This window comes from Trachurus trachurus (genome assembly GCF_905171665.1).
Source record: "Trachurus trachurus genome assembly, chromosome: 20".
NCBI lineage: Eukaryota > Metazoa > Chordata > Actinopteri > Carangiformes > Carangidae > Trachurus > Trachurus trachurus.
In genome coordinates, this window is record NC_139911.1 from 19,757,228 (window position 1) to 19,780,088 (window position 22,861).

Below are 22,861 nucleotides of genomic sequence, written 5' to 3' on the forward strand. Positions count from 1 at the left end.
TTACTTATTCCCAAAACATAAATACCTTTGAGGGAGATGTAGACATTTTGGGAAATATTGTGCACGGTCTCAAACACAGTAAATGTGTTGGAGCTGACTGGAAACTATAAAATAATTTGCCCATGCAGGATGAAAGCTAAAATAGTCAGCCTGCAATAGTTTTTAATGTACATGATTTAGGCCCGTTTGATCAGAATTTAGCTACCAGACACTAAAAGATCACAGTCTTCATTCCCACTTTGGTACTTAATGAATACCGCTTCACTGACGCATCGTGGTTCACAAATAGAAAGAACATCCTCTGCAGCGTTCATTGTGTTCCAATTAGGGACTGGCTGGCCAGAGGGCTTGATAGATTGACTGCTGCTGGGTTTCATCCAGTCATCAAACTCAGCGCCAGACCCACTTACACAACCTGGAGTGGGGAGTGATCTTCATCCTCTTAAACTCTCAAACTCAACTACAGCTTAAACAAATCCTTAATGAGTGAAATTATATATGTTGAGTTTGACAGATGTGGCCTCGCCTGATAAGTGTTTGTGCATGTGGAAGTGCTGTAAGACGGGTTTTAACAAAGTTTGCATGCTGCTGCTGCTGCAGAGTCATTTCCACCTGTCCTAATCCTAACACTGCTGGGCTTTGAACTTGGGTTTCATGTGATGCCCTAATCCAGCCAAACATTTTGCTGCCACAAGAGAGCTCGTAATCTCTCTTCTGCTGAATGTTTGAGTCACTCTGATTCTGCAGCTACAGATTTGGTATGAAGGAATTACCATTGAGCGGTGTTCATAAAAGTGCTTTCACAAAACTTTGAACAGAAATGAGTTGCGATTGTTAAGAACAAGTGAGTTTCATGATAGAATTCTGCTAAACAAAGCAACACAACAACTGCACTACAGAAAAACGTACTATAATTACAGTTGACTGACTACAACCCCTGAATGATCTTTGTTCGCCATTCATTGATCTCCTCTGTCCTCACTTTGCCATTCATAAAAACAACATAGTGCACACAGCATGCACGCCTCAAGCTCTGATGGTGCTGTGCACACAGGAGAGTACCGATGTAGTGGGCCAAGTGCTTATTTTGGGAGAGTACCACGAAAACAGGAACCAGTTAAAGTTTATTTTAAATAGTTTTCTTGTGAATTTTTACACACATGTGTAATCCTTAGAGATAGACAGATTCTGGTGTTGTTTGTGTGGGGAGACTTGCTCTCGCTGCTGATTTCTGTCTGTCAAATCAATACAATCCTCTTTGTGCATTAATAGTGTGGTATGGGTGTCATAAAAAAGTTGTATTAAATGAAGAATATGGACTTCTTGTTTACCATCACATAATCCAAGAGTCCCACTTACATCAGTGTAAGTTGTCCATTGTCTGGATGAGGGTGCACCAGATCTTTAGACAATAGCTCTTCTCTGAAACCAGGGAAACCTCACAACAGTATGGGTCAAAAGAGTCCTATTGTCCTATCTTCTATTGTGCCGCTGGAGTAGCCTGCAAACAGAACACTGTCAGCCTTTGTCTTTGTCCGGATCAGCTGTGCAGCGCTTTTTTTCAAGCTCTGTGGAGTCCCATGTGGCCGCCATGCCCTACATGTCACCATAATAAAGTTAAAGACACTGGTGTTACAGTTGATAATGGATGGGCAAATATGTTTCACCAGTTGAACGTTAGGAAATTGGAGAGGTCAGCATATGTGTGGGTCTCAGGGCTTTTTCCTGCTGTTTACAAAGATGTCTCTGTGATTGTATTTGCTCAATTTAAAAGGTCTCAAAGGCTAAATGTCAGAGGGTGGGAATAAAGTGTTTACAAGATAATGGATAGCTGTTTATTTAATTGTTTTGTGTGGATGTATAGAAGACGTTTGGGTGTCAATCATGTTCCATAGTGATGGAATAAGTAATCAGACTGGTTATTTAAGGGTAGGAAAACCACCATATAGCCTAGTATAGTGTCAAGCACTGAGTGTACACATGCATTTACCCCCTTATAGAGAGTTGTTTTGTTTTATAGAAGTGACATGCACCATATTGCACCACACAAATTGACTAAAATAAAAATAATAACTCTACTATGATGAGACAGAAACAAGATGTGGAAAAAATACTCTGCTTTTTTATTTCAGCAAAATAAAGCAACTCCATTTTAGTATAGCCTACCCTTTCAAAATAAAATTCCTCCATTCAGAATTTAACTTCAGTGAAAAATATGGATCTCAGCAGTATTATAGCTATACAAGTATCAATAGTAAAAGTAGACCCTACTCATTCTGCATTGATCCATGTTATTCACCCTCAGGATGTTACATTGTTCAAAATATAATATTATTTGTGCATTTGACAACTTTGTGTAAACATTTAATATAGGCTTTTAATGTTGTAAAAGTAGGCTGCTGCTTGTTGTAAAAATGTGGATGAATAAAATAACATTTTCAAAAAATATACCATTTAAATATATTGAGTTCATAATTTGATAAAACGTAATCTCACCTTCCACCACTGCTCTCAGTTAAATGTAACAGACTGGGTTTGCATAGGAGTAGGCCTAATGAAAGAATAAATACTACACTCTCCTGGTTTTCAGTCTGTGACCAGTATGGACCAGCTTCCACTCTTTATTGGAATTGTTATGTAACAACACATCCAATTGGCCCGCTTCAAAATTCCAAATTTAAACTGGCCATCCGATTGGACGACGTCCTTCGAGGGGGCAAGCGGAGGGGCGGGGCTTCAGTAGAGTCAGGAGATTCGTCAGTCTCTGTACAGATTGTCGCGCCGCCAACCGGGGACCACGTACGACTACACGACACGTTACTTTTTTTTGTTTCTATTTCGACTGTTTTAGCATCTAATTGAAGCTGGGAAATGAAGGGAAATGAATGAAGACTGGTGGTTTAATTTTCGTCGGGGCTCCCTGGCGAAGCAATGCACGCTGGAGGGCGTTTACCATGTTTTTTCCAGTGTGTTTTTCCTAACAGGTAGTGAGCTCGGGCGGTCAGTCAGTGTAGCTCTAAAAGGAGACTGAACATCCCGCTTTGTAATCTCTTGACAGCCCTTTTTTTCTGGATCCACCGAGGATTTTTCAACGAACAACCCTACTATCTCCTGAAACATGGACACCGTGTGTTGTGTTTTCAGTCAGTTGGAAGTAATTCTCTGAATTTGTAACAGGTAGGTTGGTTTTTTTTTTGGTGTTGTTCACATTTTACAGCCGCAGCAGCAGCAGCAACAACCTGTCGTCCGCCTGTTCATGCAGCTTGTATTTGTCTACGGCAACCCGTAGTAACAGAGCCACTGGGGGATTTTCTTGCTTAAAGAGACCGGAAAAATAAATAGCGACAGGGTGTATTTAGTATTTACTGTATCCTGGCTGTGTATATTTAGCGTTTTGGCTTGATTCATGATGGCTGGTGTGGCGCTTTTTAAACCGCAGCCCTGTGTGTCTTGCTGTGCACTTTCTCCTCCACACACAGACACAGCCATGAATTACGCTCTTGTTTGATATGCACGTCTCGTTTTTTTCCCTTCTCCCCACCTGTGTCCAATTAATATTAATTACAGAGATGTCACTCGTCTAGGCTGAAAAATGAAAAATAACCCCGACTATCTATCTATCTGCAATAACTATTCCGTTAATTGAACTGGAGCTATTACTTTACTATTTTATCTTGGAGTCACTGAAAAATAACTAAAGTATTACTGATGTATTAACTGTAGTCTACTTTATTATTATGCCCCCATGATATCACTGCTCTTGTATTTAGAAATGAATGAGGATATATGGCAGAGTTGTGATGTTGACACTGTTATATTCAGGGTCAGTTGAGAGCTCGTGCTGTCCTGAGATGACCAGGCTCATCATAAATTTAAGGACTTTGAGCTTTGATGTGACATTTAATGCCTGTAGTATTTTTTAAAGGGTTATTTCAGGGTGTGTTTCTGCACTTGTTCTTACATCTGTCTGTGTTGGGATGCAAAGTGCAGTTAGTCCAGGCAGAAACCTGACTATGAGGCTTGTTTTGAATGTGTTAACCCACCAGACCTGAGCTCTGAGACCTGCATGTGATAGGGAGGGTGGGCAGTTGTTTCTTCCCTGCTGTTATTTCACTAACTTGTTTATTTTATGTGCAGATTTCAACCACTGTCGGACATGAAGAAGGAGGACGGTGTGGATTAGGATCCTTTTTCTTTTTTTTTTCTCTTTGGCTTCATCCTCCTCACCTCAATGTGGGCTCTGAAGGAATTCTTCCTCCTCTGTGGTTTGAAATGAAATGATGGCAGCCCGTTGGAGTGATTCACCACAGGACAATGAGGAGAGTAAACACAGAGCCGTAACTTCGTCTTGCGAGGTAAGACTCTTGGAAAGAGACGTGTCTGGAGCCCCGGCTGTTACACTTCACTGTACAGTCTGTTCAGGCTCTTGGTTATAAGTGTGCATGCTTCTGCAGCTCCCGCATGGTGGCTATTGATTCTTCAGATTATAGATGATGTGTGTTTATACATTATGTGCATTTCTGCTGGTGGGGTGCGTCTATATTTGACACAGTGGAAGCTTTGTGTTACTTTTACTGGTGTGCAAAACACATTGCATGTGAATTCAGTAGTTCTCTCACCTGAATAGACGTGAAACCTCCATGAATACCATTAGACTGCTTAGCAGCTGTAACTTCATCAGCTGTCAAAGGTATTCTCACTTTCCGAAAACTCGTGACATGCTGCACAAGTTACAAAGTATGTCATGCTCTCAGAGGGAGAAACAGAGCGAGTGTGAGCTAAGTGTTGCAGTGAGCTGCCAGTGTTCGGGGTGATAGGGTTCATTTTTTCCCCACTCTGACAACTGGTTAAGTGCACAAAGACAGTTTTGTACTTGCAGTGCTAATCTTACTGGGTCTTTTGCAGGTCTGCATGCCAAACTCTCATAAATGGCACATTGTAGGGCTCATCCTTTTTCTCTTATGCACGGTAGCTTCAGCTTGTTACATCATCGTAATCATCATCATGGTCCAGCGGGGCTTGATGCATGTCATAACAGCATTGCAGCGGTGGCATGTTTTGGATTAATCCATCATCAGAAAATGGCAACAGTACTGTCTCTGTGCTGTAATCCTCTTACTATGTCAGGACCAGCTGAGGATGGACGACATAGATCTTTGGGAATGGGGTAAGGCAGCGACAGAGTTTCTGGAACATTTGATGGGAGCGAGGAGGAGCTCAGAGCACAGGTGTTTGCTAATGTTATTTGTTAAAAATAGATCATAATTAGAAGTCAAAGCAGATTAACGTTTGTCAGAGCCAGCCAGGAGAGCGTTTGCATCATCGGAAGTGGTCGTGTCTGGCTGCTGTTTCCTGTTGAGTTTCATGTGCTGTCTGATTGAGAAATTTGAGAAAATGAGACACAATCACTGAGATAACGGAACGATCGGATGATAAAGCCTCTCTTCCTTTCTTCTCTCTGGTGGCCGTGAGTGTTAGTGTGCTGCATTTTTTTCTCCCATACGTTTCTGCTAATAAATGTTTTCCTGTGACTTTCCCTCACTGATTAAAACTACAGCCACCACAGCCTTAAAGAACCGCCAGCTGTTGTGTAGAAACATCAAAAATACATAAATTATCTCTCAACATGAACTCCCTCTCCAGCTTGAGTCAACTAAACCCACAATCTTTAGGGTTATTTCAGCTTCACTGATTGGACACATGCACAGTCAAGATAAGGATGCTGTGTGCAGAAAACAGCAGCTTAAAAACAGGACTTTGCAGGTGCATGGTTACACACCGAGTCACCTAAATGCCCCGATTATAGTGAGATTTAATTTGTCTGTTTGTGAATAATCGGAGGACAAACACCTCGACATGGTTGTAGGAGAGGTGAGTCACCTGTGAGTCGGTGTTTAGCCTGCTAGCTCGCAGCCTCGGGCTCCACACGGGAGTCAGGCAGCTCTTTTTTATCTACCTGATGCCTCCTACAACACAAACACAAATCTCGCCCAACTTTCAAGCTTCACTGATCATGAACTGCCGTCCCCCCCTGGGGTCTAATGGGAGCTGAGACCCCAGGCGGGATGAGGCCCCCTCCTCCCCTGCTCCACCCCCAACTCCCCCTCCTTGCATCATCTCAGCTCGCTAATGAGGGAGACTGCAAGGAGTGCCTTCTCACAGATTTCTCCCCCCGACACACTCTCTCTCTCTCTTTCTCTCTCTCTCTCTCACACACACACACACACACACACACATGCACTGACACACCCCACCCTGCTACCGTCAAAGCTATGGTAGCAACACTGGGGTAATTTAGGCACAGCTGCCCTGGTCATTAATAGAAAAACACCCCACGTGTATAACGTCTGTCTTTCTTTCTCCCTCTCTCTCTCTCTTGGCTTCATTCACATTCCCTGCCTCACCCGGCCTGCTGTCACACTCAGACTAGCAGGTTGGTTTTGAAGCAGCTGAGACTCTCAGCTCTACACATCTCAGTGAAAAACAGTCAGTTTGATTATTGACTAATCTAATAAATCTTCTCTTGAAGTCCAGCAATGTCAGAAAATGGTGAGAATTTGACTTAAATCGAAGGTGACATCATCAAATGTCCTAAATGAACCAGATCTGCACCATTAGAGGTTATCTATCTCTACGTTCCTTAAAAAATCATTCAGAACTCAATTTATTGACAACCTGATTTATAAATGATAAGTCCTTATCATGTTTGGAACCAAAAATGAAAGACATGCTCTAATTTCCAGCTCCTCCAACAATTTCCTGCTTTTGTCTGTTAGATCATTACCAACCAAATATCTTTGGGTTTTTGACAGTTGGTCAGACAAAAGAAGACATTTGGTGGTCCAAACAATTACTCATTTAAACAAAAAAACATCAGCAGATGGAACGATTCTCTAAATGGGACCATCTCTTTCTGTCTTCCTCACTCAATTTCAGTTTCAGATTTTCAGTTTTAAATAGATTCTTGGCACAACCTGAAATGAAAGTTCATGTCCCTGGAACATATGGAAAAAGAATATCAGCGGACAAAAGAAAGAGGCGCAATAAATAAAAACAAACACATGGCTGAAGCTGTCCAGGACGTATTGATCATTGCCCTCATTCATGTTAGGGAGGATGGGACCAATGGCGATGCTCTGAGTGCTGGTGATGCTCTGTGCTCTAAATATAGCTCCCCCACCCCACAACTACCACCACCACCACTGAGCAACATGCTTGTCTTTCACCCGTCCTCTATTCCCCCGTGTTTTTAGTGATGCTATATTTAACCCGTGGAAAGATGAATGCTGCGTGAGCTGGAGAGGGAAAAAAAGAATCACTGTACTGGAATCGCTGTTCGTTTCCTCCTGAAAACCCTGGATGGAGATGTGGATTGTTGGTCAGGACAGTATCATTAAAAGGGTCGGGGAATGTGACAGTGGTCAGTTTGCGCCCAGAATTTTTAAAAATGGAAACTAGAAAGACTGGATCTCATTCTCTTTCCATGGACATACCCAGCTGGACACATTTAGCGTCAAAAGAAAACTGAAATTTCCAGTTGCACCTCCCAGCCCTAATTAAACGTCCCGTCTTATGGTTTATTTTAGTCGCTGCAAGAGAAAAAAAATCTTTACAGTGTCTCCAAGAGGAAACGACCAGTACATTTATCAGTGTTTGGAGCCCTGGCAGTTCATCAATCAAAGCAGCGACAAAATGTTTTTTTCATTTGCATACATTTGAAAGGCAAATGGGCCTCGTGCAGCACATCAGGGATGTTTCAGTAAACAGGACGCTGACCTGAACGTGACCTGGCTTCTGTTTCAGCACATACAGTCAGATAGAGTGGCGATATGAAGGATTTCCCCCGGTTTGGAAACACCAGATCTGCCTCACAGTTTGTCATTATTGCCGTCAAACTGAAACTGGAGTGTGTGTTTTGGCATCGCTCGACGGAATCCAACTTCCCAGCTATTGTCGCTATTTTTTTTTTCCTGGAAAAGACAAAAAAGGAAACTGGAACGCGTGCTGCGTCAGACTCAAGGTCACCTAAAATATATGTGGGCGTATATCTGTCGGGACGGCCCCCTTAGCTTTTCCTCTCATTGGGAGTGGGGGGTCGACGTTCATGGATCTCTTCACATCTCATCCCTCAGTCTGCTAAAAGCCCAAACTGGCTGCAGTGACATTAAGTCGCCATTATTCCACTGGCCACATGGATGGATGGATGATTGATGGATGGATGCGTAGAGGGAGGAAGGGAGGGAGAGAGCAGGAAGAGGGCAGGGGGCTTTCAAAACAGATAAGGAGGAAAAATGCCACCCTTTTTCTTTTTCCTCTCATCTCTTTTTGTTCTCTCTTCTGCCAATTGGCTCAATGTCATGGCCTCCCCTGCCTGGATGCCCCCACCCCTTATAAGATAAAAGGAAGGGGTAGTAGTTTTGGAGGGGAGCGGTTGTAGATGCAGGCAGACAAGCAGAACAGAACCAGTCTAATGCTCAGTGAGGCTGAGACGCTATCCATTACATGTGCCCAAGGCAACTCCATCAACACTTGCCCCCTATCAGGGTCTATCTTTGCCTCCAAGACATGACATACACTAGTCATGGGTGTGTGAGTGTGTGTGAAGTGCATAAAGCGCTCAGTTTATCTGCATAGCTTATTTCTCAAGGCGATATTCACACTCCTCCTCCATCGCGTCACATTATACATCCTACAGGCTTTATTAACCACTGATTATGTAATATGTGCTGTGTAGTGGCTGGTAGATAATGAATATATAGACTGTTGCTATGGAGAGTCTTCATGTCACATTTCTTCCTGTGACTTTTCCTCTCTTTAGTCTGTACATAAAACTGCACATAAACAGTGTTTTTCTTTTAATCGCGTCTTGTGTAACAGGGCGGTATCTTCACACATCTTAACCCACTGTGTTAGTGTGGGCTTTGAGGTCTTTGCAGGAAACCACATTATTTCCTGTCAGCATCAGCAGTGGAAACGAACAAGGGCACGCTGATGAACGAATGATTTCATGAATGGATGGAGGAGAAGCTGCTGAGCCGCTGTTTTGAACGCGTCTGTTCTCTCTGAGCATCCGTGGAAGCTTCTCAAATTCAAGCCTGAACTTATAGCGAGTTGAGTCTGACAGTAAATATAGTCTCTCTAAATTGACCACAACCGCCTTAATTGTAGCCCGACATGGCCCAGTTATTGCTCGAACAGCGGCTGGATGTACAGTATGTTATGTATGGAAAAGCCACAACATGCTGTCAGCTTGAACGGTTGCATTTGGGATCAGGGAAACCTAAAACATATTTACATACAAATTGGGGTTCTTACAAATGTTGATGAGGATCAATTTCAGAGCTAACAAGAGTCAAAAATGAACTTAATTATAAAAGTAATAGACATTATAGGAACATTAACAAAGTTTTGGCTTGAAGCACTATAGTGACAACTGGGCTGTTGTGGTTAGACAAAGAAAGGAATATTAACACTATTTTTTCACTTTTTATAAACAATCATTAAAAAAGAAATTCACCAGCAGATGAATTAATAATGACAATTATCTTTAATAGAAGCCCATCAACGGCTCAGAGCTACTGAACTCCCACAAGTCTTATTAAACTGCAGTGAATCAGGCTGTTGACTTAAGCCCGTAATAACTTCCTGTCTTCACTTAATGTAATACTAATCTCACTCCTCTGTCAAACACCTCAATAGGCTTCAGATCCCACACATGACTCCTGTGGAACGAGGTAACCTTAACGTCAATGACACATGCATGTGCTCTCTGTTGTGGTTACATACTGTACCGTAGGGTGTGTGGTGTGTGTGGCACAGACTGCGTGCGTGTGTTCAGAGAGCGCCACGAGATCCATAACTCAGAATTGATTGAATTAAATTGGCTTCAGTGCTGGGGGGTGAGGGGTGGGGGGGGCAGGGAGCACGCTTTTACTCTGCGCCGGCCTCTTCCTGGTTTGTGATGTGGGCGGGGCTTGTGCACATGTTGCTGGTTGATATCAGAGCTTTTCTCTTTGTGTACACACGATTCAGACATTTGCATCGTATTAATTCATCATTTTATGATTTAAATTATTCCAACATGACACAGATTTGGAGCAAAGTAATGTCTGAAATCAACAGTTTGTAAAGCGATGCAAATCTTAATTTCAGCATTGACTCATTATTATTTTACAACATTTCATTCAGGCTCTTTATCTTATTTGCACAATACGCCTGTGTTTTTTGTTTTGCTGGATGTTTCCCGGGCCTGTAAATGCTTTGGGAACAGTTTATTATCGCTGCAGATCTCAGGAGAAGATTTGTTTCTATTAATCCCTTTGACTTCTTAAGCATTTGTCATGTTTTGTTTTAAGTGCATTGTGGTGAGACGAGGGTTATGGTGTGTGTTTCAGTTTGCCAAGAAATGTGGCAGTGTGGAGACAGCTGGGCCATGTGGACTGACATCACATTGAGTCTTGGGTCTTACATGTTGTTTTCCCCTCTGTGTGAGGCCAAAGCTGAGAGCGACTGACAAGCTTGTTTTTTAACTCTTGGTATGAGAATAAGGACGTTTTCCAGTAAATCTCGCCGGCCGGGGGCGTGGCAGGTTTAAGACTTATGGGGGGCAGACAGAGGAGAGCAGTGAGCGATCACCTCCCCAACTGGTCTTTTGATAGTGTGTCATGGGGCCCAGGGTTGCCATGTCTGGTCACCGAGTGTGGCCTGTGGGACTTGGCTGACCTTTCTGACCAGACTGTGTGTGTAGCCTCCTGACCTAACACAAACTCTTGTGTCTGAATGATTACTCAACTTGTCTTTACCCTTCTTTTTGTGATATATGCACCTCCGACATGCGCCTCCAGTTGTTGCACAAGACGTGACGGCTTCAAAGCCGATCACCGCGTGTTGCTGCACCTGTGCGGTCGTCAGAGTCGTGTAAGTGTGTGTTGATTTGAAACAGCCACGGTGGATTATTTATTTATTTTTTTACTCCTCATGGTCAGTCGGCGTCCTGTGGTTCTCTGGGAGAAAGAAAAAAGGCAAAGACAGGTTATTAAAGCTTTATGAATGTCTTAAACCCTTCCTCGGGCGACTCTTCGCTGCTAATTGGTTATGGCGTTTCTCATATGAACTTCGCTCAGAGCATCTCGCAGAAGAAGCCGCCTCGCAGCTAATGTCACAATCACAACCATCTGGACGTCACACAGCATCAAAGGGTGGAAGGAACATAAACAATCCCAGACAACTATTTACTGGCATCCAGTAGTTTTCCTAATTGTCTCTTGGTGCATTTCCGGCATATTTTCCTGTCTGAAAAGCCCGATTCCTCTAACATCCCACAGCGAGAGGAAGTCTTTAACTGGACGTTCACTTACTTTACAGAGCTGACTTCTGACGTGGGACTCTGCTCCGTGGTGGTGGGGGCTGCGGCACTCTTCCCTTTTGTCAGGGAGTCTTCCTCCCGTGAAGATTTTTTTTTGCAGTGTAATGAAATAAATAACTCACGCTACACAGCATCCCGCATCAGCAAAGCTTGCACAGTCCTCTTCTCTGCAGCTTTTCACAGGACCTCACAGACAACTTTGATCTTCCCTGAGGTGTACGAGCCTCTGCTGTACTTGAGCTTTAACGCTTTCATTCTATTTGAGACTTAGTGCGAGTCAGTGGAGTGAAGTTGCGCATCGAATCAGGGACAGAGACATCCGCCTGTCCTTGGCTGTGTCCAGAGGAGCGAGAGGGAGAAGAGGGAAATCATTCTGTCCCCCTGGTTGAGTCCTGCATTGCGGCCTGGTGCATGCAGATTTAGAGTGGGTATCGGCCGCTCTGATGCTCAGGCTGCCTCCGCCTGGTACTGCTGCAGAGACGAGCACAGACAGGCACAGACGGCCGGAACGACACGCCACCACAGGAGGAGAGGCACAGAGAATCAAAGACAGGGATGGGCCCCGAATCGCAGAGGCAGATGACAAGAAAAAGTTGCCTTTTAAGCTTCTCCTCCATCGGCCCGTCTGCATTTTGCTGCGTAACCATGGTGATGCCGCTCCTGCGTGTCGATACCCAGGTGGACTTTTTTTCACCGGACTGCTGATGTCTCTTTTTTTCCCCCTCCTCTCCTCTCGTCTCCCAGGGAGTCTGTTTGTTTGTTTGTTTTGAATTTTACGTCCAAGATCATCTGCAGTGTTTTTTTAATGCAGCATGAATCATTAACACTCTGTTAATGAAGCGCGGCCGGGGCGACGGCCACAGCTGACAGGATGCCTGCCGGGCTCCCAGATGGGCACGGAGATGCACCCTCTGCCTTCTGCCGATGATCCCCCACCTCCCCTCGCCTCCTTGCACCCTCCACCCTCCTCTCCGTCAAGGTGGCAGTGAGGAGCGTCGCTGCCAGCGGGGCGCCACGGGGCACAGCAGGCTTTGGTACACACAGCTGAGGGGGCAGGTGTCCGGGCAGCTTGGGTTTTTTCTGCAGTGAAACGTAAAAAAAATGGCTCATCTTAAAGTTCTCGATTGCATGATTAACAACAACTGGGGCCTGATCTGCAATCTGTACTGCGCCTGGAACAATCAGGTCAGTTTTTTTAATCCTATTTATTTTAGATAGTAGCAGTAGAGTGTGAAAACTTTGAGGGATTAAGGATAGGGGGTGCAACTAAAGCTCCTGGCTCTTCAAATGCAAAGCCACCTCGTATGAGTCTGGTTGCAGCTGGATGTGCAGCGTCTTCTCTGACACTTTCTCTCTACCTGTAGATGGTGGTCACCTCTCCTCACCCTGTTTATGAGCTTGCCTCCCCCCCTCTGTCCCCTGTTGCTCCCTGGAGTTCTCCAGCAAAGGCATCCCTGACATGTTGGGTATTAATAGCCAGCATTCATTCAGTAGTGCAGTGGTGGAACTGGAGACTGTGGAGCGCTTGGTACGCTGACCTCTGAGTGTCCCTGCTCGCTCTCTCTCTCTCTCTCTCTCTCTCTCTCTCTCTCTCTCTCTCTCTCTCTCTCTCTCTCTCTCTCTCTCTCTCTCTCTCTCTCTCTCTCTCTCTCTCTCTCTCACACACACACATGCAGCCTCAGGTGGCTCGACACTAAACTTGATTTGCACAAAGTCAAGTGATTTAACAAGTGATTCTTGGACTGCTAACTTTTTTTCTTGGGCCTGCTACAAGTAATCCTCACTGAAGCCACTGAGATATTGTCGGTAAATGTGAGTGCATGTGAACCCGCTGCAAATATTCATGCATGTCAGTTTTCAGACAGATGAAAGGCCGGTTGGTAAAAATACAGCGGGACCTTGGGATATGTTAAGTTCAAAGGTGCAAAGGTCGAAGACTTTCCATGTTGACGTATACACGCTCGCATCTGAGCATATGAATATGTCTGTCTGACATACAGTGCTCTTTGTGGGGCCGTATCCATTTGTCTCTATATGCACAGAAGTCAACTTGGCACCCTCGGCAACACTTCATATCTCTGACATGCTTTTTTGGCTATTTCACTGGATACTGACACAGACAGCTCATTGTTTTGTGTGTGCGCCCCCTCCTCTCCCCTTTTTCATTTTGCCATGGAATGCCTGATGTGAGGAGTAAAGAAGTCTTGCCGTGTCGAGCAATGCGGCAGCGCTGCTCTCTGGCCTGCCCCTTCCCCTAATTTAATTTTAGCAGTGCTGAAAATTGTTTGTGTCCCAAGCCGAACTGATAGGCCTCTGTTTCCAGAGAGCCTCTGCTGTCCGAGACGCTCAAAACGGCCCTTTGTGTGCCAGTGGCACAGCACCGAGGCCTCATGAAATATTTACAGGCCAACACCTGGTGTGAGACAGAGAGAGAGGAGCCAGGAAGCCAACAAGGCTGCCACCAATAACTACAAGGCCGCTGCCCTATTAATATGTCGGCCTCTCATAAATGTTAGCATTCTCATGAACAATAGTGATCCTTCAAGCCTCCATTGCAGACTTGTTTAACGATCGGTCGATTAATGGATTAGTCGATGGCAACCGACAATCGTCGATAAAGTTTTGACAGTTTCAGTTGATTTGAAGGCAAATACTGTGGGGAAAAAAAGCCAAATGTTCTGTGACTCCACAGTTAATATGGACTTTGGACTTGTTCATCCCCTACTGCCATTGCCTTCAAATGAAATGTCCTTTATGTGTAACTAAGTTGAACACCATTAGATTACTGCATTATGTCCTGTCCCATCGTCAGCTGTGGAACAGAAAGATAGTGTTTCGTTAGATTTTTAAATGTTAGTATATTTACAGTGGATCATTTCAAGTAGCCCGTTATGGAGGATGTTGTTTCTAACTAAAGCAATCATACAGTAAACGACCTCCGTCCCCTGCTGTTTGTTGCGTGCACTCAGATATGTCTGACTCTCCCCACTTTGTCCTGAAGAGTAGGTTTAACATGACGCTAGGGGGTTAAACAGGATAGTCTTCATGTCAGAGGGCGCGCTGTTCTGTCAAAAAACCTCAAAGAGCAACCAGGATTAATAATTCATAGATGAGGAAACCAATTATATAGAGCCTTGCTCGCATCTGGGTGGGGTACCCGAGGGACTCTAATTGGCCCACCTGCTCTCTGTCTCTGGGGGGGTTTGGCCGAGGTGACTGGCTGGATGGAGCGGTGCACGGCACGTCCTCTCTCTTTGTTTAGACGCTCCTGGCTCTGAGCGTTTGGATGTGGGGGATGGCTTCCTCTCTGATGCACTGGTAGCTATACCTCCACTGACGGACCACACCCAACGCAGCGGGAGGGGCTTCCCATGTGCCCCTCTGTGCTTTGTTGGACTGAAAAACCATCAGCAAAATAATGATAGAAATGAAAATGATTTGATAGAGAGAGAAAATAATATGATAACTAATGATTATTATAATCTAGTACTTAGGTTCATACATAAATGAATCTATAAAATACCAGAAAACATTTGCACCAACAGGAAAAGTACTAGATTAATAGACTGAACCATACTGCAGCTATTATGAATGTTATTTCCACCAATATATTTTCAGATTATTTTCTGATGAATGGTATTGTTTATGAAAAGTAGTAAAAAAAAAGTCCATTGCACCCTCCTGCAACCCAAAGTGACCTCCTCAAATGGCTCATTTTGTTGAACAAAGTCCTGAACTCTTTGATAATCAATTCAGGCTGATTTTTAACAATGAAAAATCAGCAAATCCTCTTATTTGAGATGGTAAATCCAGTAAAAGTCTCACAGTTTCACTGATCATTTCCTAGTTGATGAGCTAAATGTTTAATGAGAGACTTTCAGCTTCAGACTGAACATTTCAGCATGATACAATACAAGATGATCAAGCTTCAGAGCGGAGGCTATATGGAGAACAGAGGAGCTGAAAAGACAAAATGAATTCTGGACTATTCTGATAATCTATTAATTATTTCAGCCATTTTTATAGGAAAATACTAAAGAAACCACTGGTTCCAATCTCTTAAAGGTGTAATCTTATGCTTTTTAGTTGTATTATCTGTGCGTTGTGACTGAACACAGTAGCATACACCAGAGTAGAGAGGCTTTGGTCTCTGATGTGCATCAGCCCACTGTCGTCTGGCCTCTCTGCCTCTCTCTGTCTGTCTGTTTGTCCCTTTTCTCTCCTCGCTCCTTCCATCTCCATTTCTCCTTTGTGGAGAGGAATTCCAGGCTGCTGGCCCACACAATTGCCCCCGTCCATTAGCATATGAAAGCAGCCGAAGGGCAGCAAAGTGAGGCGGGAAAAAGGGAGGGAAGAAGAGAGAGTCATAAAACTTCCAGATCAGTCCCGAGCAGACATCAGAACTTTAATCAGCCTCATGCTTGCACATGTGGCTGTGTGTCACATAACTCCCTCTGGGATGGCTTTTATACTCTTAATGCAGAGGTGGTTTACTGTCTGTTTCATCCCTGTGGCTTTGTTCACAGACACTGTTGTGTGTTGAACTGTTGTGCTGACAGTTTCAGCATGTCAGTGAAATTGACCAGCTTCACAGATTGTCTTCAGCTAACCTTGATGGTGATGTCACTCTCTCTCTCTCTTAGGCATAAAATCAATTCATCTGAAGGATTTGCTTCACTGTCTTGATAACTTAATGTGGTCCTGAGCCACATCCACTATTATGCACATGGAAATCACTACCATACACTTGTATTGTCAATACTAAAACATGAAAACAATAGGAAAACAGCTGCTTCTTTTATTCCTTTCATCACTGGTACCAAGTGGGACTGACCTGGCTGTTGTGCTGAGTCTTAGCAGTTTATTCATCCTCTTATTCAGCATAATCACTGACTCTTGTACTTGACTGAAGCAGAGCACACATCATAGCAGTTGTGATTCAGATACATACAGTATTTTTCTCCTTTTAGTAGTTTAGTGACAAAACCAGTTTGGAAATCAAGACCCTGCTGTAGAGGGAATTTTTCAAAATAGAAGTTTGTGGTGTGAAAAACCCTTAATCTGGATGTGAAAGTAAAAAAAGAGGGGAAGGATGCACTTTGAAATGAATGAATCTTTTATTGTTGTGTAAAGCATGTGTTGTCACAGTAAGTTGGGACTCACTGAGGCATCAAACCCTGGAGTAATACCTCCCACTGAGACAGGTTAATGTTTACACACAGAGGGCAGCACGAGCTCTGTGACATAAGATACTTGAGCATCTGACTTGCACCTCTAAGCACCTTGTTTTTTTTTAAGCTACCTCTTATTCCTCTGTCTGTTTGTCTATTACCTGCCAAGGGACTGCGGATGTAAATTAGCAGTCTTGCTAACTCCGACACATTTACATTTGTATACTGATTAATTCATCAATTCATTAATGTGTATTGTCCCTTTCAAATAAATAAATAAATATAAAAAAATATTACAAGCAACACTCGGCCCTTATTGGAGGCACAGGTCTTGCTATTGTTGATGAATACTATCAAAGTGTCACAACCAACGAAGGGGGGTTTATGTAAACATTTTGATCTAGAACAGAAAACTAATATTTCAGTAGAACCAGTCTAATTGTCAGGATGCCAGAGTTTGCACAGAGCGATGTTGATGAATCAGCTTGTAGTTTTTACTCGCTACAGAAATAGGTCACATTTGATACACTAAGAAATGTAAGACCATCCCTCCTGTGGCTGCTGGTAGCTGTGACATTGTCTCTGCATGCAGCTGCAGACTGTGGAGGTGTTTTTTTTTCTTTCCTCTCCTGTGTGGACCCAGGACACGTCCGCCTGTGTCTGTAAGTTTGAGCCGTACTGTTGTCCTCAGCAGTTTGTAGTGAAAGGCGGCGTGAACAGAATGCTGATTCACCTCACACTTGCCACAGTAACCCCTCACTCCCCCCTCCCCTCCCCCCGTCCACACAGAGACATAATCCCTGCAACATATGTGCACAGTGCTGCGGTAAACATGCAGTGATGCTGCAGTTAAGTATGTGTGCGGCAAAACTGCAGAAAAACAAGCCGTCTCCCGAGGCTCGGCTCGGCTCGACTAAACCGACAAACACCTTGTCCTTGGAGCGTAACCTTGGTAACGCCGAAAAGGAATTCACATAAAAACGTCTCTTCTTCTGTCATTTTTCAAGTATGTTATTCTTCCAACCCGGAGAAAGAGAGAAGGAAGAGAGAGAGAGAGAGGAGATGGGCGAGGATGTGAATAGGAAGTAGCTGGATGCTGCTGAGCCTCCTCGGCCCACTTCATGAAAAACTGCCTGGGAGAAGATGCAGCTCTCTTTGGTGCAATGCAGACAGGGCTGGGAGGAGCCTCGCCAGTGGGTGGAGCTGTGCGTGCAATGCAATGTGTGCGTCCATGAAAAGAGTGTGTGAGGTGTTGTTTTGTTTTGCTCTATAAGTGTTTACACACTGGGTCTTTTGCCCAACCACCCCTCCACCTCGCCTCCCTCCCTCTCTCTGGAAGGAAAGTTGTAAATATCACCGACACGCTGGAGGAGAAAAGGCTCGCAGTGGAGTTTTATATACATTTTTTTTTATTTGGCATTGTTTGAATGCCAGAACAGCCAGTGTGATGTGTGCGCTGCATCTGAACCTGATCAACCTACTAAGTGCAGTTACGTCATTCAAGATGGTCAGAGGGTGGAGTGGGGGGAGGGAGAATCCCTCCGCAGAGCCGCAACAGCAAATCCATAGATCAGTGGCGTGTGTCGGTCATCTCCTCTATACTCTTAAGATGCTGTCAGAGCCATCAGAATAAAACACTTCAGTACATGTCATTTCTGTGTTTCATTTAGTTTCACTGTGCTCGTAGCAGGACAGTCTTATTCTGAAAAATCCGAAGTCTGAAACAGCTCTAATCCCATCATGCCCTTTTCCTGTCCTTCCAGCTCCTGTTTAAAACGGTGAGCCTGGCATATTTTCCTGTTTCCCTCACACAGCCAGAAGGCATCGCTGTAAAAAGGGCTGCTAATTGGCCAACCCCGCACAGCGCCAGAGCCTGGGATTGGTCGGGGCAGCGCAGGAGATACAGACGGCGATAACGATGCCCTCCGTCCTGTATGTGTCAGCGTACATACACAGCGTTTGACACGGCTTTGTTCTGTCACAGACCAAACGACACCACATTAGCATTCGGAGCGCCTCCTCACCTGTGCTCCTCTGACAGCGCGCCACTGATAGGCCGAGCTCTCATTTACTAGTAGTAGTAATTATCCATCACTTCCGTATCAAAGTTTCCTCTCCAGAAGAATAAAAAAAAATCCCTGTTTTTCAAGTACATGCAAATTAATGAATAGTTGTTTGGAGACATTCCCTGTTACTGTGTTGCGCCACATTTTTGAAAATAATTCAACACAGTGTACAAATAGGATGGAAAAAGCAACAATGATGTCCAGAGCAGCCAAACATCTACACAGTTACGGGAAGAAAACAGGCAGCCAGATGGACTGTGAAACGGCTGCATTAGTGAAAATGCCAGTTAACATGGCTTGAATCGGCTTCATATTAGCCAAACCAAATTACAAAGCATGGATTCAATTACATAACATGATGCTACACTGAAAACAGTTGCTTTTGCGATCACTTTGACGGATCGAGTCTGACAAAAGGGACTCGGGGTGGTCAATTTGGTTTCTCCTTGCTGGATTTAGCGTTGGCATGTACGAAAGATAATGAAAGTGTCGCTGACAGGCACGTAGCCGCAGCGCTTATAAAAAAGAACGCCGCTTTTAAACCAAAGTATGCAGCCCTCACCGCTCAATCCTCCTCTGGCAGCTTTTCGGTGCAGTCCTCGGTCGTGTGGTTTTTCCCTCTTCCCTCATCGCTTCATTATTCAATTAAGCAGTAAAACACATGTTAAGCTTAACATAAACCGCACCGAGGATCCCCCGTCGGGACGAGAGCAGTAAAGATCAACCTTAGGCCCTCGTATCATGCTCCATCAGGAGAGATGAGACTCTCAGCCTGGTTCCCATTTACAGCCCTGGTGGACGAGGATGATGCCGCTCAACGGGTGCATCCAGTAAATACCTTTTGGTTTGTATGGTGTGACTGTGAGGGGCGAGGTTGCCAGGTCTGAGGTGGATGAGGTGCAAATGGGCTGAGGAGGAACCACAGACACAGGATGAGAAATATTACCCTAACTGGAGGAGACTTTTGGTTTCTACTGGTTGTGGTTACGGTCGAGGTTGACGGCTATAAACACTAGATCCGTTAACCTTTGAGTGTGTGTGTGTGTTTGTGTTTGCATTGAGGCTAATGGGGTCAAGAAACAGTGGGGTCCATAGCTGTGATTCAGGTGCTCCCATCAATCCATCCCAGCAGTCCCAGTGGAGGCATCCATCACCTCCGCTCAGGGTTTTCTTTTTTTTTTCTTAGCTGATTTGATTGACTGCTGATGAATGGCAACCCGTGGACACGCGGCCGCACACGTGATCCGACACACAAACACATCAGCATGCGGTAGTATCACATACACATTGTGTAAATTCGCACACCTCGGCAGACACACTTATTCTGGGCCTTTCCACAGTCTCAACATTCCACTGGCCGTATCTCACCGAAGGCCCCAACTGCTTTTAATCAGTTGGGTCACGAGGCGCTCCAGATGGGCCTCAGCGTTGGGTGGGACTGCCGGGGACTTGGTTGAGGAGGAGAAGGAGGAGTGTGGAGGGGGGCGGGGGGGGTCAGCTCATAATAGTCAACATATTTGTGCCCCCTCTCCTCTACATCCCCTCCCTCCCGTCCTGTATTGCGTCACCCTCCTCAGAGACGGGTTGCTGGACAGCTCGCGCTATACTGGCCCTGCCGTATTCAGCGCATGCATTTCTGAGGCTCCCACTTTTCCAGTATTTTACTAGCTAACATTTTCCATCGCCAGACTGCATGCTCCGAGTGTTTTGAAAAGAGCACTGTGTGCTTTTGGAGAGCGTCATTGCAGGATGTGCTTTTACAGTCTGAGGAAAGCTGTAGGTGTACGTTGCAATTCAGTGATTTTTTTCTTCTCCCCTTCAGATGTCTGTCATATCGAGTTCACAGAGTACACAATGTCTTGATCTAGACATGTGGCCCATACAACAAAATATGTGCAGAATGTGCATGGAATAACTTAGCCAGGAATGAGAGCTCGTGGATGCACCAGCATCGTTTTTTTGGTCCGCATCCACACGTCCTATCTAGCAAGCAGGGAGGAAGAGGACGAACTTGCAGAAGAAGAAGGAGATAATGTCAAGAATGTAAAAGCGCAACCAGTTCAAGAGCTCAGAGGTCCAAGGCTGAACTGTAATGGCAGGGATTCATTTGGCAGGTGTAGTATTCACATTCTTTCTTCCAGAGGAGCCAAAACAACAAACAGCATGCACATGAACGTGTGGAGTAACTTCATCCCTTGTTGTTGTTTAACGACCATAATAGCTGGATTTTGTCAGCGTGTCATTATACCTCCTCGTGCTTTGATTCGCTCCGTGTTCAGTCTTGCTTTGACAGTGTTTACGACCGTTACCTGGATACCGTACTACTAATCTCCCCTTTCCTCTCTCCCCTCGTCACCTCTCCCCCACACACCGCCGAGGTCTCGCGTTACAGGGGCTGACGTCGCCTCATTCTCAGCATAAGGCCCGTCGGGTTAATACTCGCAGGGCGCACGCCCCGGGTGAAGGTCACAACACATCCGCGCCGCAGGAAACGTCTGGGATAGTCTCGCATAGTTTTTCGAGCGGGATCTAACGCAGCCGTGGGTCGTTCCTCAGAGCTCATCCCCAGCAGAGCGGTTCCTGTCCTCACACCGAGCCGTTGGCTTAGATTTCAAGAATTTGGCAAGACCTGGAGCTCAGCAGCTGCCCCCGGTGCCCACATGAAAGACAAGACGGGGATAGAAGAACAAGGGAGGGAAGAACAAAGTTAGGTCAGGTCTCAGCTCCTAATAAGGGTCATAAGAAAACCGACAGAATGAATCCGAGGTCCTCCTGCAAATGAATAAATTATGACGGGAACAAAGGAGGAATCGGGTGACACAGGTTGATGGGTTTGTCAACAAGACATTTGACTTAAACAGAAGAGACTGTTGTTTGTTTCATTTCTAACCACGACTCCACACTTTTTCAACCATGAGCACGTCCCTTCTCTTGCCTTTACCACATACAAGAACCATATGTGATGATGAATTTGGACGAATTGTTGCCTTCTTGTTGCAAACTAACATCGTGTTCTGCAGCCAGCTCAATGCACCGAAGGCCTCAGGCAGCAGAGCAGGGATATAGTGTGACTCCTGCCACTATTCCTGACGCCATGGTGGAACATTCCTGTCAATGGGATTGACTGACTGAGGTTTGCCCAGTTTAGCAGCTGATCTCGGCTCTCCTAAAAGGATTAGAGCGGTCGCACCTACAGGGTAGGCGTTGGGCATCCCTTGACGGTCGCTAGCTGTCTGCGACTCCTCGTCTGCCAAGCTATCCTGCGCTTACCTGCACTCCCGCCAGCACGCACGATTCGTCCTTGCCAATTTAGACTGGCAAGCTTAAACCAATGAGCTCTGGATTTACTTAACCCCCTGCGAGCTTCTCCCTCCGTCTCCTTACACTTTCTCCTCGCTAGCCGTTTAATCGTGACTCGTCGCCCTGTCAACAATCCGCAGCCGCCTCACCGGCGCCACTTGGCAGGTTGATGGCCACTTCAAAGACAGTCCGCATGCCATTGATAGGACTTGAACATTGGCTCGTTAGATTAATCCGACTGCTTTCCCCTGTGCTATCAGAGTCTGCAGAGTCAGCCAGGTTAAAGGCAGGAAGCTCTCTGCTCTGATGTAACGCTCTTTTTTACGGGAGAACACATTTATAGAGAAGAATAAAAGCCCTGTCTGTGTGATGTTCAGCACAAACCTGATGAGTCCTGACAGTTGTAGAAAGACAAGCATGATATAAAATCACATTTGTGGTTTGAATCTGTTGTAGATTGTAGATTTATGACATACCAGTACACCGGTTTCTCCCAAGTTGTATCAGAAAGACAAGGAGACTCCCACCAGCCTGGTCTGGGTCAGTGTTCATCACATAAAGAGACAGGGGCTTCTTATGTCCAGGTCTCCATTAAGGCTGAGTGTCTTGTCTGCTGCTACTCACACGTAACCCTTGACCTTTAACCTTAACCTTGAAACCCAATTTCATTTATCTTGCCAGGGAGAACTCAGAGTGCGTGTGCGTTCGGTGTTTGTGTGCGTTTGTGTGTGTCTGGCACCACTGTTTTCTGTCAAGTATTAAGAGTCCTGTCTGTCCCCAGTAGAAATCATCCTCTCTCCGTCCAACAGATTAGAAACCGATTTAATGCTTAATCAGTTGCTCCAGCTCAGCCCCACCACCATCACCGACTTCTTCTCCTTCATGACAGACACACACACACTCATACAAACACTCTCCTGCCCCTCCTCCCACCCACACGAGCCAAGTGACAGTCAGTG

General features: G+C 45.1%; 1 protein-coding gene across 2 annotated transcripts in view; it reads left to right on the forward strand.

Moving 5' to 3' along the window:
- The first annotated feature begins 2,791 nt into the window (after positions 1–2,791).
- arhgap21a (Rho GTPase activating protein 21a) overlaps positions 2,792–22,861 on the forward strand; it is an 84,642-nt gene continuing 64,572 nt past the window's right edge. For both annotated transcript variants that reach the window (XM_083995651.1, XM_083995652.1), the window contains exons 1-2: positions 2,792–3,177; positions 4,138–4,355. In XM_083995651.1, the coding sequence (XP_083851777.1) occupies positions 4,278–4,355 (78 nt within the window). In that variant the 5' untranslated portion in view covers positions 2,792–3,177; positions 4,138–4,277. The remainder of the gene's footprint in view (positions 3,178–4,137; positions 4,356–22,861) is intronic.